Source organism: Mustelus asterias, chromosome 11 (genome assembly GCF_964213995.1).
Source record: "Mustelus asterias chromosome 11, sMusAst1.hap1.1, whole genome shotgun sequence".
Lineage (NCBI taxonomy): Eukaryota > Metazoa > Chordata > Chondrichthyes > Carcharhiniformes > Triakidae > Mustelus > Mustelus asterias.
In genome coordinates, this window is record NC_135811.1 from 94,786,174 (window position 1) to 94,803,577 (window position 17,404).

The following is a 17,404-nucleotide window of genomic DNA, read 5'->3' on the forward strand; positions in this document are numbered from 1 at the left end:
GGTGCTAGAGACTCGGGTTCGATTCCCAGCTTGGGTCACTGGCTGTGCGGAGTCTGCACGTTCTGCAATGGGTTTCCTCCGGGTGCTCCGGTTTCCTCCCACAGTCCGAAAGACGTGCTGGTTAGATGCATTGGCCGTGCTAAATTCTCCCTCAGTGTACCCAAATAGGCGCTGGAGTGTGGCGACGAGGGGATTTTCACAGTAACTTCATTGCAGTGTTGATGTAAGCCTACTTGTGACACTAATAAATAAACTTAAACTTAAATATCTCTGTAGGTAGCCTCGTCGCCAATGTCACATCTCAGGCTGAAAGAACAACACTCAAAGTCACAGACTTTGCAAGAGCCAATGCTGGCTGACTCCCTAATTATGCTATTTGATCTTTAATCCCCACCCCTAGTTCAGGCACCCTCCATATGTAGCGCAGAGTCTATCTTACAATAACTTGTCCAAATACAGTATTATATCTAATGTTCAAGTCCACACATACACACAATCTGCTATCATCATGACATTCCCAGTCAAGAGTAAGACTTACTTCAATATCTTCTAACATCTGCAGCTTCAAGGGTTGAGCCTGTATCTTAATTCGACAATCTCCTAAATGAATCTCATGCTCTTCCATGTCCAGTATCTTACTAGCAACTGCAACACAAAATGAAAAAGTTCTTAAGGAATAAGTGTTAATCAGTTTTATGTTTCCAACAATATTTACTGGTCATTTCACATAATGCAAAGGCAAACACGGATATTTTGTACAGTCTTAACCGCTTTGTCATAATTGTGTTAACTTTCATAGCATCATAGAATCCCTATGGTGCAGAAGGAGGCCATTTGGCCCATCGAGTCTGCACCGACAACGATCCCACCCAGGCCCTATCCCCGCAACCCCGCATATTTACCCTAGCTAGTCCCCCTGGCACTAACGGACAATTTAGCATGGCCAATCCACCCAACCTGCACATCTTTGGACTGTGGGAGGAATCCGGAGGAAAACCATGCAGACACGGGGAGAATGTGTAAACTCCACTCAGACTCCACTTCCCCAAGCCGGGAATCGAATTTGGGTCCTTGGAGCTGTGAGGCAGCAGTGCTAATCACTGTGCCACCGTGCTGTGCCAACTTTGGATGGATTCACACTATAGCCATTACTCCGAGGCACATCTTCCAGATATTTTGCACATGATCTGTAAAGACATGATATGATAATATCCCCTACATTACCTAGTGGCACCTACTGATGTCATGTAAAAATGAGAGGTAATGCAGTATTCACTGCATTGATGGGCTGCTGAGTTTGGAGATTTCTAGGGGCCAAAATGGGACCTCCTTTTGTGGGGTCAAATATGGAACAATTTTGGGGAGAACCACCTTGCACTTGTTCAGTGCAGTATGGGATCTGGGTAACGGTTCATTTCCGTAGATGTCTGCTCATGCCCCCATTGCACCTGCCTGGAGTGAGTAACAGGTCCCCTATGGAAGCATGTTGGGGGGGGGGGGGGGTGCTATGAAACAAATTGGTTGGCATTGGGCAGAAACAGACTCTGGGCACCCTCTGTTCAGGATCTGTCATTGTTCCCTAAGCAATGGCTGCTACACTGTCCTTTTCTGTCCTCTTTCCACAGCACACTCAGAAACCACTGTTAACCCATGAAGGAGCTTCTCCCCCTTTGTCCTTTCACTCTCAGTCCAGGATGTAACGTGGGGCCACTCCTGGCAAGGCAGACAGCCGCAAACTGAAAACCCTTACCAGGAGAGAGTTGACGCTGGAGGATGGCCATGCCAGCAACTCACGCAAATTATTACAATGAAGCCTAAGGCTTACTTCCTGCTGAGTCTCAGCCATCCTGCTTGGGACATCCTCTGCTGTGCACCATTGGCTATGAGCTTGCAAATGGGCCAAGATTCTTACCCAAGATCTTTTCTATGGTTTCTATTGGAATGCAAAACTGAAACCAAGAACCTATTCAACATTGTACCATTCAATCCTTTCATTTTACTGATTAAGACAGCAGCACCTTGCATTCAGCCAGCAGCTTTAACAGAGCACAACAGCCCAAATGAGTTCGCACAAGCCTTAGCAAACAAGATTTGACACCGGGTCACATGTTAGGACCGACAGGCAAAGACCTGATCAAAGAGGGTGGTTTTAAGGATATTCTTAATAGAGGAGAGAGAAATAGAGAGGCAGAGAGATTTAGAGAGGGAATTCCAGAGTTTCGGTAGCTGTGGACACGGCCAGCTACGATGAGTGATTAAAATTGGGGATATTGAAGAAGGCAGAAGTAGATGAGCTCAGATATGTTGAAGGATTGGGGGCTGGAGGGAGGTTTCAACAATAACTAACAATGAGGCAACATGGAGGGATCTGAAAACAATAATGATCATTTTAAAATCGAGATGTCCCTTAACCAGGAGCTAAAGGAAGATGAGCGAGCAAAAGAGTGATGGGGGAACGGGTCTTAGTGCGAGTTAGGACAGCAACATTTTGAATGAGCTTGCATTTATGTAGGGCGGAAGATAAGAGGTTGGCCAAGAGTCAAAGAAAACAGAGCCACAAATAAAGTTTTCAGCAGGGATGGTCTGAGGAAGAGCCTGAGTCAATTATAGTTGTGGAAGTGGAAATACACAGATTCAGAGATGGCATGGATATGTGATTGTCAGGTCAAACTTAACACCAAGGTTGTGAGCAGTCTCATTCAGACTGCTGCCAGGGGATACAGCCAGTCTTACAATTCCGTTCAGTATTTACAACTAATAATCCTTTGGTCACCGGGATCTTTTGGGGAAGTGTATTGAGATGGATAGAAAACTGGTTGGCAGAGAGGAAACAAAGAGTAGGAATGAATGGGTCCTTTTCAAATTGGCAGGCAGTAACTAGTGGGGTGCCACAGGGATCGGCGCTGGGGCCCCAGCTATTCACAATATACATATTAATGATTGGGACAAGGGAACAAAATGTAACATCTCAAAGTTTGCAGATGATATCAGTTTGGGTGGGAGGGTGACTAGGATGCAGAGATCCTTCAGCATGATCTGGACAGGTTGGGTGAGTGGGCAAATCAATGGCAGATGCAGTATAATTTGGATAAATGTGAGGTTATTCACTTTGGAAGCAAAACCAAGAAGGCAGATGACTCCCTGAATGGCTGTAAATGGGAGAGGGGAGTGTGCAGTGGGACCTGGGTGTCCTTGTGCACCAGTCGCTGAAGGTAAGCATGCAGGTGCAGTAGGTGGTAAAGGAGGCAAATGGTATGTTGGCCTTCATTCCGAGAGATTTCGAGTACAGGAGCAGGGATATGTTGTTGCAATCATACAGGGCCTTGGTGAGGCCACACCTAGAATATTGTACGCAGTTTTGGTCTCCTTTTCTGAGGAAGGATGTTCTTGCTCTCTACGGAGTGCAGCAAAGGTTTATCAGCTGATTCTGGGGATGGTGGGACTGATGTATAAGGAGAGATTGACTACAGTAAGAAGTCTCACAACACCAGGTTAAAGTCCAACAGGTTTATTTGGTATCACGAGCTTTCGGAGCACTGCTCCTTCATCAAGCGAGTCACCTGATGAAGGAGCAGCGCTCCGAAAGCTCATGATACCAAGTAAACCTGTTGGACTTTAACCCGGTGTTGCGAGACTTCTTACTGTACCCACCCCAGTCCAACGCCGGCATCTCCACATCAAGAGATTGACTAGGTTATGATTGTTTTCGCTGGAGTTCAGATAATGAGGGGGGTATCTCATAGAGACTTATAAAATTCTAACAGGGCTGGACAGAGTAGGTACAGGGAGGATGTTCCTGATGGTGGGGGAGTCCGGAACCAGGGGTCACAGTCGGAGGATTCGGGGTAGACCATTTAGGACGGAGGTGAGGAGACATTTCTTCACCCGAAGAGTGGTGAGCCTGTGGAATTCATTCCCACAGGAAGTAGTTGATGCCAAAACATTGAATGTATTCAAGAGGCGGCTGGATATAGTACTTGGGGCGAATGGGATCAAAGGTTATGGGGAGAAAGCAGGATCGGGCTACTGAGCTACAGCCATGATCGTAATGAATAGCGGAGCAGCCTTGAAGGGCCAAATGGCCTCCTCCTGCTCCTATCTTCTATGTTTCTATACAATTGACACACACTATGACAGATTCCACTTTTCTTACTGGATTACTTCCTACCTGCTTCATCCTCGAATGTGATCAATGCAGAGCCCCCTTCGATTGGGTACCGAATGACTGGCTTTAGGTCAAATATTACTCCTGGTTTGCCATTTTCCTCTGTATTGCCATTAAAAATCCATCGCTTCTGAGGCATGGAGGAAGCAACCTGCAGGGATTTCAAGAAAGCTGGAAAATGAGTGTGAGTGACATGGGAAGCAAATAAGGAGCATTTGTGTAAATGTGTATAACCAGTAGGATGGGGCCTGTAGGATATTCCACACTCGGGTTGGACCATACAGTATAACCGATTCTGAACATTACACAATCCTAGCTTACAATCACTTCTGGCTTTTTTCTTTCCTCGCATATCTTTGAACACCTAATGGAACAGCGCTGTTATCTTACCTTGAGCTGCTTCTCCAGTTCTAATCTTTCTTCTTCAATCCTTGCTAACTCCTCACGTATATTATCTTGCTCCTTCATCAGAGCGTCATTCTCAACCATTGTATCATTCATTCGTTCCTGAGCAAGGATACACACAATCGATAAAAAATACTGCAATCATTGAGATTGTTTGCAACACAAAGCAGATTCTAGTAATAGAAATATGGGGATGTAAGGAACAGGAAGAGGCCATTCGGCCCCTCGAGTCGGTTCTGCCATTCAATAAGGTCTAGCTGATCTGCAACTTGACTTCAAACATCTGCCTTTGTCCCATATTCTTTGATGCCCTTGGGTAATAAAAATCTATTATTTTTAAATGAACAGTTGGTCTGCAAATTACCATTTGCAGCAGAGTTCCAAACTTTACCATCCTTTGTTGAAAGAGGTATTTCCGAATTTTACTCCTGAAAGACTTTGCATTAATTTTTGTGACTATTCCCCTCATCCTACACTCCCAAATTAATGGAAATAATTTTTCACAAACTGTCCAATCTGTTCCCCTTAATACCTTGAAAACCTCAATCACATCAACCAGAGAATACAACCCTGCTTTGGGTAATCTCTCTTTGTAATTTAACCCGTGGAGGACAAGTCAAGATTCTCTCTCTCTCTCTCTGTTCTCTCTCTCTCTCACTCTCTCTCTAGCTCTCACTCTCTCTAGCTCTTGCTTCTCCTCTCTCTCTCTCATTATTTCTCTTTCTCTCAGTCTCTCTCTCGAGTTCTCACTTTCTCTAGCTCTTATTCTCTCAAGCTCTCTCTCTCCCTCCTCTCTCTCTCTTTATTTCTCTTTCTCTCTCTCTAGCTCTCACTCTCTCTGCTCTTACTCTCTCTACCTTGCTCTCCTCTCTCTTTATTTCTCTATCTCTCTCTCTAGTTCTCACTTTCTCAGCTCTTACTCTCTTTAGCTCTCTCTCTCTCTCTTTTTATTTCTCTCTCTTTATATCTCTGTTTCTCTCTCTCTTTCTCTCACGCTCGCTCCAGCTCTCACCCTCTCTTTCTCTCTCTCCCCTCTCTCTATTTCTCTCTCTCTCACTCTCTATCTAGCTCTCACCCTCACTCTCTCTCTTCTCTCTCTCTTTATTTCTCTCTCTCTCTCATTATCTAGCTCTCACTCTCTCTCTTCTCTTTCTATTTATTTCTCTCTCTCACTCTCTCTCCAGCTCCCAGTCTCTCTCTCTCTCCTCTCTCTTTATTCCTCTCTCTCTCACTCTCTATCTAGTTCTCACTCTCTCTCTTCTCTCTCTCTTTATTTCTCTCTCTCTCTCATTATCTAGCTCTCACTCTCTCTCTTCTCTTTCTATTTATTTCTCTCTCTCTCCAGCTCCCAGTCTCTCTCTCCTCTCTCTTTATTCCTCTCTCTCTCACTCTCTATCTAGTTCTCACTCTCTCTCTTCTCTCTCTCTTTATTTCTCTCTCTCTCTCATTCTCTATCTAGCTCTCACTCTCTCTAGCCCTTGTTCTCTCCAGATGCCATGCCCTAAGAGGGCGTTGGTGAACTGTGGACTTCAAATGTGTTGATCCATGGTCATGCTTGGCCTCCTACAGATTCTGGGTGGCCAGTCTCCTCTTCAACGTATAAGTACCAATCATACACGAGGATTAGTGAAACAATAATGTGTGTCCTTTATTTGTAGATAAGACTATATACTGATAGATTTACCCAGTATAGTATATCTGATCTTTATCCTGTTGCTTGCAAACCGTCTGCAAGTTATAGGACTAATACGTCACATTGTGTTGAGGTATAGAGTAATTGGCTAGTTTAAGATGCACCCTCTTAAAGGTATATGGGTATCTTAGCACATCAACCAGGACGCTCTCCTGCTCATGCCTCCCTGTCTCTGTAACCTCCTCCAGCCCCACAACCCTCCCAGATATCTGCTCTTCTCATTCTCTAGCCTTTAGCCCATTCTTGCTTTTAATCTCTACTGCTGGCCATGTCTTCAACTGTCAAGACTTCTAAGCATTGGAATTCCCTCCCTAAACATCTCCCTCCTCCTTTAAGACACATCTTAAAACCTATGAGCGGGATATTTTTGCCTCTGCCGTGGTGCGTTTAGCGACGGCGGAGGCAGGCCACCATTGGGCGGGGGTGGGACCTTCCAGTACCGTCACTGACAATGGGTTTTCCCATTGTTCCCGCCCTCCACCAGCAGGGGATCTGTGGTAGGGCCTCGCCATTGGTGGGACTGGAAAATCCTGCTGGCTGGAGTGGCTGGAAAATTTCAGCCTATGACTTTGCGCAATCCTTTAGTCACCTGTTCTCACATCCCCCTCTGTGGATCAGCATCGCGTGTTGTTTGATTACACTCCAGTGGAAAGTCGAGAAGGACTTTTTTTCCAAATTAAAGATGCTTTATAAATGCAAGCTGTGGCTGTTCTCCTAAGTATCCTTACAAAGGAATACCCAGTTCGATATATTTAAAATAAAAACAGATCTTCTTGTTGCTTCACCAATTCCTTCCTAAATCCTTACTGCTCTGAATGCTTGTGGCAACTGTCTACACGTGGTTAGGTCCAGATCATTCAAACAGCTTAAGCAAATCACGGGGCTCACGGGTGAATTGCACAATTTAACAACAGTATTGCTTCAATACTTTAAACATTAAATTGACTACATTTTTCAGTAGTTAGTTGGGGCGGCACAGTGGTTAGCACTGCTGCCTCACAGTGCCAGGGGCCTGGGTTCGATTCCCAGCTTGGGTCACTGTCTGTGTGGAGTTTGTACGTTCTCCCTGTGTGGGTTTCCTCCCACAGTCCAAAGATGTGCGAGTTAGGTTGATTGGCCATGCTAAATTGGCCCTAGTGTCAGGGGGATTAGCAGGGTTACGGAAATAGAGCCTGGGTGGGATTGTGTAGATTCGATGGGCTGAATGGCCTCCTTCTGCACTGTAGGATTCTATGAGTTCTATTCAGTGCAGAATATGTAAGCATCCACAACTAAAAATAAATACAAACTGCAAATTTGCCAACCTGTAGGTTTAAATCCTGCCTGTTCTTTTCCAATTTGTCATCCTCTATACTCTTATGGAGTCGTTCAATCCGGTATGTTAATTCCAATGCCTTTTGTTCTTGTTCACGTTTAACTTTCTCCAACTCCGTCATGTCTTTTTGCAGAGCATCATGGAAGTCCTGGCAAGACAAAAGCTGATCCATTACTGACTAATTCCACCATCAACCTGTCCCCACAATGGGAATGGAAAATTACAAATGTCAATCCATATCTTAAGAATGATGTGGAGATGCCAGTGTTGGACTGGGGTGGGCAAAGTAAGAAGTCGCACAACACCAGGTTAAAATCCAACTGGTTTATAGCCAAAGGTATGCAGGTTAGGTGGATTGGCCATGCTAAATTTACCCTAGTGTCAGGGGACTAGCTAGGGTAAATGCATGGGGTTATGGGGATAGGCCCTGGGTGGGATTGTGGTTGGTGCAGATTCGATGGGTCGAATGGCCTCCTTCTGCACTGTAGGATTCTATGATTTGGAATCATGAGCTTTCGGAGCGCTGCTCCCTCATCAGGTGAGTGAGTGTGAGACTCACCTGATGAAGGGGTAGCGCTCTGGAAGCTCATGATTCCAAATAAACCTGTTGGACTCTAATCTGGTGTTGTGGGACTTCTTACCATATCCTAAGAAAGCAAAGAGAGAGCGAGTGGGGGGGGGGAGGTAGTAGGAAGGGTAAAATTTCAAGTTTATTTGTTAGTATTGCAAGTCGTCTCAACTTAACACTGCAATGAAGTTACTGTGAAAATCCCCTAATCCCACACCCCGGCGCCTGTTCGGGTACACTGAGGGAGAATTTAGCATGGCCAATTCACCTAATCAGCACGTTGAACCCGGGTCCCTGTCGCTGTGAGGCAGCAATGTTAACCACTATGCCACCATGGGTAGTGAGGGAGGGAGGGCAGTGAGGGAGAGTGAGGGGGGAGGGTAGCGGGGGAAATGAGGGAGGGCAGTGAGGGGGAGTGAGGGGGGGGAGTAGTCAGGGGGAGTAAGGGGAAGGGTAGTGAAGGGGGAGTGAGGGGGGAGGATAGTGAAGAGGGAGTGAGGGAGGGTAGTGAGGGGGAGTGAGGGAGAGAGGGAGGAGGGTAGTGAGGGTGAGGGAAGGGAGAGGGTAGTGGAGGGGAGGGTGGGAAGGGTAGTGAGGGGAGTGAAGGGGAGTGAGGGGGAGTGAGGGGGAGCGAGGGGGTAGGGTGGGGAGGGTAGTGAGAGGATGTGAAGGAGAGTGAGGGGGAGGAGAGTGAGGGAGAGTGAGGAGGTAGGGTGGGGAGGGTAATGAAGGGGAGTGAGGGGGAGTGAGGAGGTAGGGTGGGGAGGATAATGAGGGGCAGTGAGGGGGAGGGGAGTGAGGGGGACTGAGGGGGAGTGGAGTGAGGGGGAGTGAGGGGGAGGGGAGTGAGGGGGGTGGGTGGCAGTACCAGGGAACTATCTCACTCATTTTTTCATCTGTCATCGGACCACGATTTAACACGTATTGATGCAACCTGAGCTGTATTTTCAGATTAAACATCCTTCCTGGTTTTATCTCAACCCACTTTCCATTGGAATTCGGAATCTAAGTTTTTAATTCATAATAAGAAAAGTAGATTTCAAGCTCCATCCTCTTTTAACTTCTCCCTCCCACAAATCCCATCAAAACCCTTGTGGAATAAGAGTTTGTAGATCTTTTTATTAAGATATGGCGGCACAGTGATCAGCACTGCTGCCTCACAGCACCAGGGACCCGGGTTCAGTTCCGGCCTCAGATAATTATCTGTGTGGAGTCTGCACATTCTCCCCGTGTCTGCGTGGGTTTCCTCCGGGTGCTCCGGTTTCCACCCACAGTCCAAAGATGTGCAGGTTAGGTAGATTGACCATGCTAAATTGACCCTTAGTGTCATTGGGACCAGCAGGTTAAATATGTGGGGTTACAGGGATAGGACCTGGCTAGAATTGTGGTCGATGCAGTCTTCATGGGCCAAATGGCCTCCTACACTGTAGGGATTCTATGATAAGGACACAACATAAGAACATTAGAAACAGAAGCATGAGTATGTCATATGGACCACCAATTCATTCATTAAGATCATGGCTGATCTCTTACCTCAATTCCAGTTTCTCACCCTGTTCTAGATTTCTTGACCTTCTTGGTGTCCAATGATTTATCAATTTCAGTCTTGAATATGCTGAATGAATAAACAACCATGACCCTCCGGCCTAGACAATTCCAAAGATTCATAATCCTCCCAGTGAAGAAATTTCTCCTCATCTCAGTCCTAAATGGCCAACCCCATTTCCAGAAACCATGAACCCGAGTTCTAGTTTTTCTAGTCAGGTGAAACAACCTCTCACCATCTACCTATCAATCCTTTGAATTTTTTTTTACTTCAATAAGATTGTTTTAAAAATCATTCATGGGATTTGAGCCTCACTGGCTTGTCCATTGCCTATCCTTAATTGCCTTTGAGAAGGTGGTGGTGAGCTGCCTTCTTGAGCTGCTGCAGTCAGTGTGGTGTAGGTATAACCACAGTGCTGCTAGGGAGGGAGTTCCATGACTTTGACCCAGTGAAGTAACGGTGTTATATTTCCAAGTCAGGATGGTGTGTGGGTTGGAGGGGAACTTCCAGTGATGTTCCCATGCGTTTTCTGCCCTTGTCCTGATAGATAGTAGTGGTTGTGGGTTTGATGAGATCATTCTTCTAAACTCCAGAGAATATAAGTTGATTCTGGTCAACCACTCCTGATAGGATATCCCTCTCATCCTAGGAATCAATCCAGTGAACCTTCCTTGCACCACCTCCAAAGCAACTATATCCTTTCTTAGGTTACCAAGTATATCCTTTCACTGGGAAGGTGACGGCCTAGTGTTATTATCGCTAGACTATTAATCCAGAAACTCAGCTAATGTTCTGAGGACCCAGGTTCAAATCCCACCATGGCAGATGGTGGAGTTTGAATTCAATAAAAAATATCTGGAATTAAAAAACCATGAAACCACTGTCGATTCTCAGAAAAACCCATCTGAATCACATATGTCCTTTCGGGAAGGAAATTTGCCATCCTTACCTGGTGTGGCCTACACGTGACTCCAGAGCCACAGCAATGTGGTTGACTCTCAATTAGGGATAGGCAATAAATGCTGGCTAGCCAGCGACATCCATGCCCCATTAATGAATTTTTAAAAAGTAAAGAGAACAAAACTGTACATAGTATTCCATATTTGGTCTCACCAAAACCTTTGATAATTGCAGCAAGATTTCCTTACTTTATTCCTTATTTTAACCCTTTTACAATAAAGGATGTCATGCCATTTGCCTCCCTAATTGCCTCCTGTATCTGCAAATAAAATTCCAGTCAACGTTAGCAACATTTTAATAAATGCATTGACTAAAGGGTGTTTGTTATTTTACTGGAAATACCGAGAGGGATCTTCTCAAAGCCATTCATGATGTTGCAACCCACAGGGCTCAGTGGCATGCCAACTCAGAGAAAGTGTAATCCTATTCTTTACAATATCACTTTAATTCTGACCTTGCGATGTTTGATTTCTTGTTGGATTGTTTCCAGCTTTGAGGCATCATCCATGTTCACGTTTTGACTGAGGAGCTCCTGCAAAATGAAGCAGACACACGCTCTTACAGAGCTGCCATTTTGGCTAAGGTGGTACAGTTCTCACCTCTACTTCAGAGGTTTATGAGTTCAAAACCAACAACAGACAAAGCCTGTGAATTAGACTGATATCCCTATGCAGCGCTCAGTGCAACATGGTCAGATGAGTTGGCTTTTTCTTACCTGTTCAGGTGGACGTAATGTAAAAAATCCCAATCCAAGGCACAGAAATTAAACACAACAATCTGACCATTGTAGTTTGGATTTTTCTTTGCACTATGATAACAAAAAGCTTCCTGAAAACTTTCTTCTTGTTAATTTTTTAATACAGTTTTCAATAAATGATCCTAACATTGTTTAATTAGGGTGGCACAGTGGTTGACACTGCTGTTTCACAGCATGAGGAAACCAGGTTCAATTCCGGCCTTGGTTGACTGTGTGTGGAGTTTGCACATTCTCCCATGTCTGCATGCGTTTCCTCTGGGTGCTCCAGTTTCCTCCCACATTCAAAAGATGTGCAGGTTAGCTGGATTGGCCATGCTAAATTGTCCCTTAGTGTCAGGGGGATTAGATGGGTAAATATTTGGGGTTACGGGGATAGGACCTTGGTGGGATTGTTGTCGGGGCAGACACGATGGGCCAAATGGGCCAAATCATAGACTGTAGATTCTATGATTCATTAATGAAGTACTTTTGGATATTTTAGGGAGGTGCTAATGTCCTGCGAAATTGTGTGTGTTTGGGACTTTTTCTATGTTGTCTATTCAATGTTGCATTTTAGCACTTTTTGTTTCTTCAAAAATACGTTTGCTAAGTATTTCTCTCCTTTCAAAGCACAATGTTAGCATGTCAAAGAAAGTGAAACAAATCACTCCCAGGTGATCCCTTGTATCCACTGAGTCATTGCATCAAGTTGTATCTCAGGAAAGGTACACTGGCCTTGGAACGGGTACAGTAAACATTCAGTAGAATCATACCAGAACTTAAAGGATTAAGTTATGAGGCTGGGCTGCATAGATTTGGTTTGGATTCCATAGAATCATAGAATCCCTAAAGTGCAGAAAAGGCTATTCAGCCCATTGAGTCTGCACCAACTCTCTGACATATTCTTTTATCCAGGCCCTCTCCCCTACCCTATCCCTGTGATCCCATACATTTAACATGGCTAATCCCATCTAACCTATACATCTTGGGACAGTAAGGGACAATTTAGCATGGTTAATCCACCTAATGCATATCCTTGGCGTTGAGTTCCCTTGAGTTTAAAAGGATGATTTAATCAAGATGTTTAAGATGGCTTGGGAGACAAGACGGCATGGTGGTAATGCCAGTGAACTAGTAATTCAGCAACCCAGACTAATACTCTGGGGTGCTGGAGAAACTCAGCAGGTCGGATAGCATCTTTGGAGAGAGAATAGAGCCAATGTTTCACGTCTGGATGACCCTTCATCAGAGCAGACATGGGTTCGAATCCCAGCAAAGCAGCTGCTGGAATATAAATTCAATTAACAAACCTGGAATTGTTTTGTTGTTAAATGACTCAGAAATGGTGATCATGAAACTCTCATCAATCGTCACAAAACCCCATCAGGTTCACTAATGTCCTTTAGGGAAGGAAATCTGCCATTCTTACTTGGTCTGGTCTACATGTGATTCAGAGCCACAGCAATGAGGTTGACTCTTGACTGTCTTGTGAAATGGTCTAGCAAGCCACTCAGTTCAAGGGCAATTAGGGATGGGCACTAAATGCTGGCCCAGCCAGTGATGCCCACAACCAAGAAGAAAGATAAAAATGCCATTTTGTTGGCTAGATACAATGAAACCATTACCTCTGGGAGGGGAATCCTGAACAAGGGGATATCATTTTAAAACTAATCCAAATCCTAAACATTTGACCAGAGCATTTAGGAATGATATCAGGACGTATGTTTTCTACTGAATGGGTGGGGGAAATCTGGTACTAAATGGATGCTGGGTCATTTTAAATTTTCAAGAATGCGATTGCTAAGATTTCTTCAAGGAATGTTCAGCAAATGGAATTGTGGTACAAGTAAACCATGATAAAATTGAATGGTGGAACAGGTTCAAGGGGCTGAATGGCCAATTCCTGTCCTTCTGTTCTTTTGTCCCAATGACAAAAATCATGCACAGCTCGCCTGTTTGCATCTATGCAAGCTCATTTTCCAGAGAACACAAGGGCCTGCCAGACATTTGAACACAGGGAAATAGCGTTCCTTTCACTTCGGTTAAAAAACTTGACACCTGTACAAATTCCATATTGAAATTTATGGAACCTCAAATCCGTTACAAAAGAATAAGATTCCGCATTAAATTCCTGCAGAAAATGTTTCCAATGAGCCAATGCCACCATGGATGTGGGTATAAACCATGGATTATATTTTGCTCTGTTTGTAATAGAGTCATAGAGGTCTACAGCATGGAAACAGGCCCTTCGGCCCAACTTGTCCATGCCACCCAGTTTTTAACCACTAAGCTAGTCCCAATTGCCCTCATTTGGCCCATGTACCTCTATACCCATCTTACCATGTAACTATCTAAATGCATTTTTAAAGACAAAATTGTACCCGCCACCACTATGTTGGTTAAATGTGGGTGTAGGGATAAAAAGGTTATCTTCATACAACCACATTGATGTTTTTGCCAATATCATTGCTGATGTAGTATGAATTATAGAACTTTGTTAACCAAAGATATTGAGGGATTTGGGCAAAGGTGGGTATATACAGTGAGGATAAAGATCAACGATGATCTTTTTGAATGTCAGGACAGGCTTGAGGGGCTAAATGACATCCTCCTGTTACTATGTACCTTCTTAGGTTCATTACCATGGGCTAAATGCATCCTGTGCTATTCTCCCGCAGTTTTCTCCTCCCCTTTCTTGAAGGATCCCTGATGGAGTACAGGCCAATGTGAGGCAGCTGCCCTCCCATCACATGGCACTCTTCATCTTCCTAGCCTATCAGCTTTGAGGCCTGAGATCAGCTCAATCAGCATTGGTCAGCGGTCAAACTCTGGTTCGTGTTAAGTCTTGTAGCTTAGTACCACCACGCAGGATTAACTCTCGAGGGAACACTGGTCTGTGTGATACTGTTCCATGTCTGTGATTCATCCAGACCTTCTACAGCAGCAAATCACAGTCACTAACAATTCTGAGTGATTGACAGATTCTACGCAAATTGCCGCAAGACATAATTATTCACCAGGCAGGAATGCAGGTGGGATCTCACACTCAGATTGGAACGAACAAATTAATGTAGAGTTAAAATGAGGCTGGAAGATTTGCCTAGCTTTAATTAAAGAGAGAGGTCTCCAGGAAAACTCACAGCATGAAAGACAATTCTGGAGTTAAAGGTTTTCACGTTGGAAAAGGAAAATATCAGAACTAAACCCTCAGGAGCTCAGAATCATTGTGGACTGGCTCTGGGAGAAGGACAATGTAATGTAATCCTGGTAATGAGTTGTTTGGTTGCATTTAAGTTCTGCTCTGTATTTAAAGTCTAAGTTGTGTACAAAAATTGTGTTTAGACATTAGTACTTTCAGTCTGTTACAGTAAATATCTTAAAACTTGAAATCTTGTGCCATTCTTTCAGCTATTAACTAAAAGTTTGAATTTATTTTGACAAGCTATCAGGGATCATAACATTATCCAGAGATCCCAACTGGAGATACTTAAATGTGAGCACTGCTGTCCTCTGTGGTGTAATACTCACTGCCGAGTATTTTGAGGGCATCTCGAATGTCTCATAGAAACAAGGCCCCAAGCACAGAATTAACACTTGGAGAGGAGATGGATGTGTTTGCCTGAGTGTGGGGGGGAGGACGGCTGTGATAGAGGAGTGCTGAATAGTGGAGGAGTAAATAGAGGAGGGATGGAGAGATGGGGAAATGAAGGGGGAATAAAAAGGGGTAGGGAAGGGTGATAGAGCAGGGCTGAATAGTGGAGGAGCAAATAGAGAGATGGGGAAATGAAGGGGGGATAAAGGGGAAGAGGGAATGAAAGGGAGAATAATAAAGGAGGGAGAGGAATGGCGTGGGGGGTGGGGTGATAGAGGAGTGCTGAATAGTGGAGGAGTAAATAGAGGGATGGATAGAGAAATAAAGGGAGGGGGGGTAATGGAAGTGAGAATAATAAAGGAGGGAGAGGAATGGAGGTGGTGAGGGGGGAATGATGATAGGGATTAGCCCAGGGACGGATGCCAAGATCAAATAACCTCGCCCATGTTTGCACATGTAAAAAACACCAAAGGGAATTCATGAGTTTAACAATGACACACTGTACAAAGGAAAACAAGATTAAAGATCTCCTGCACGTTAAAGACCCCTAGCCAAGCTTGTTTCTAACTACTTTTGTTGCAGTTTATGAAATATTGTATTAAAATAATAACGATCACTTTCACTTTCGTTTCTTTAGTAACAACATTGAAACTATTATCATTTCCAATGTTTCTCCTCCCGCCGCCCCCCATAAACTTTTCCAGTTTACTAAAGGACGCGGGACCCCCCGCCCCAACTCCCCCCAATACAAAACCAAGATTTCACTGTCTTTTCCAGCAACTGGGATGTGGAACTGAAAAATTGTTAAGCTTCCGTGTTTTTCTCGCGTATATACTGCCCGCTTTCCAAAAAACAGAAATACTAAAGAAGCAGCATTTCACCGACCCCCCGATCACTATTAAAGAGTCCAAGGTCCCCCTCAGAACTTACCATCAAACTCAACCCTCGGCACAGGGAAGCAACAGCAAATCTGCCAATTCCACCCCCAACTCTTCACCGAACTACCTACCTTCAGGGAAAGTGAAACTCACTAGTGTTGCAGCATTCCCTGTAGCAAATATCCTTCAGCCCAAACCAATTGGACTGAGCCTTGCTGGAGATTTAAATCCTGGTTCAAATCCTGCTGTCCCCTCAATGCTTTGCTGATGTTACCCCCCATCTCTGTAATCAGTGATAAATCATCCCTCAGACCCCCTCCAATGTCACCTCCTGTGCTTAAGATGACAAAGGCTGTAAATCAGTGATGGGCACCCCAGGCTAGTGAGTGGGCTTCATGGGTGGCCCTCCTTCATCTCAGTTGGCCACAAGATTGAAATTGGGTTTATTCACCAATCATGGCCCCATGAATAAGATTTAATACATTTAATACACACCAAATATTTCATAGCAAGTTATAGAAGGTGCTTAAATGTTTACTTATTAACAGAACTATCAACTTCAATTGGTAAAAGCAAAAGGAGTATTTACACTTTGGATGTAGAGGGAGCAGACAGCTCTCACAGTCAATGTTGTATGCTACCAGCACACACCTCACCTGCCCAAAAGGTAAAGTATTCGCATTCCAACCATTATTCATGTAAATTGAGTCTGTGTCTTTATAAGTTCTGTTTGTGAACAGAATTCCCACTCACCTGAAGAAGGGGCTTAGAGCCTCGAAAGCTTGTGTGGCTTTTGCTACCAAATAAACCTGTTGGACTTTAACCTGGTGTTGTTAAACTTCTTACTAAAGGTAAAGTCGCCAGAGTCCCAGATGACCATAGGCTGCTCTCCCCTTTGAAATAAGTGGTGGTGATTTAACCTGAGGATCACCACACCTCAGGCAAGGTTGAGAAGGCGGGGCCTTCACGAATAGCCTCAGCCGGTACAGGAATTGAAGCTGTGCTGTTGGCATCGCTCACTAACCAGCTGTCCAGCCGACTGAGCTAAACTCACTTATCTCCTCAGTTGTACCAATAGGAAAAGAACTACCCGGACAGAAATCAGCAGAATGTGGCAACCCTCATGTGGGCAATGATCATCATAATGTCTCACTGGCCATACTCTGAACGCAGATAAGCCCCCAGGTTGCAGGTTGCCAAGCACAGATGCCAAAAATGTCAATAACAAGAAGTTGTAGGTTCAGAACCAAAGGCATTGATTCAAAAAAATCAGAGGTGACATGGGAAGTAGAGAGGAGTAGACCATTTAGTAATTTTGCCCCTTGATCCTGTCCCGCCATTCAGTGAGATTACTGGCGATCTCTTCATAAGATATAGGAGCAGAATTAGGCCATTTGGCCCATCGAGCCTGCTCCGCAATTCGATCATGGCAGATATGCTCCTCTTCTCCATTTTCCTGCCTTCTCCCCATAACTTTTCAACCCATTACCAGTTAAAAATCTGTCTAACTCCTCCTTAAATTTACTCATTGTCCCAGCATCCACCA

General features: G+C 44.5%; 1 protein-coding gene across 1 annotated transcript in view; it reads right to left on the reverse strand.

Annotated features, from left to right (window-relative positions):
• ifi35 (interferon-induced protein 35) overlaps positions 1–16,197 on the reverse strand; it is a 31,073-nt gene extending 14,876 nt beyond the window's left edge. Inside the window, exons 1-6 of the mRNA XM_078223992.1 lie at positions 15,911–16,197; positions 11,107–11,184; positions 7,568–7,726; positions 4,556–4,672; positions 4,169–4,316; positions 539–645 (exon numbers count right to left, since the gene is read on the reverse strand). Of these exons, the coding sequence (XP_078080118.1) occupies positions 539–645; positions 4,169–4,316; positions 4,556–4,672; positions 7,568–7,726; positions 11,107–11,184; positions 15,911–15,913 (612 nt within the window). The 5' untranslated portion in view covers positions 15,914–16,197. The remainder of the gene's footprint in view (positions 1–538; positions 646–4,168; positions 4,317–4,555; positions 4,673–7,567; positions 7,727–11,106; positions 11,185–15,910) is intronic.
• Positions 16,198–17,404: the final 1,207 nt, after the last annotated feature.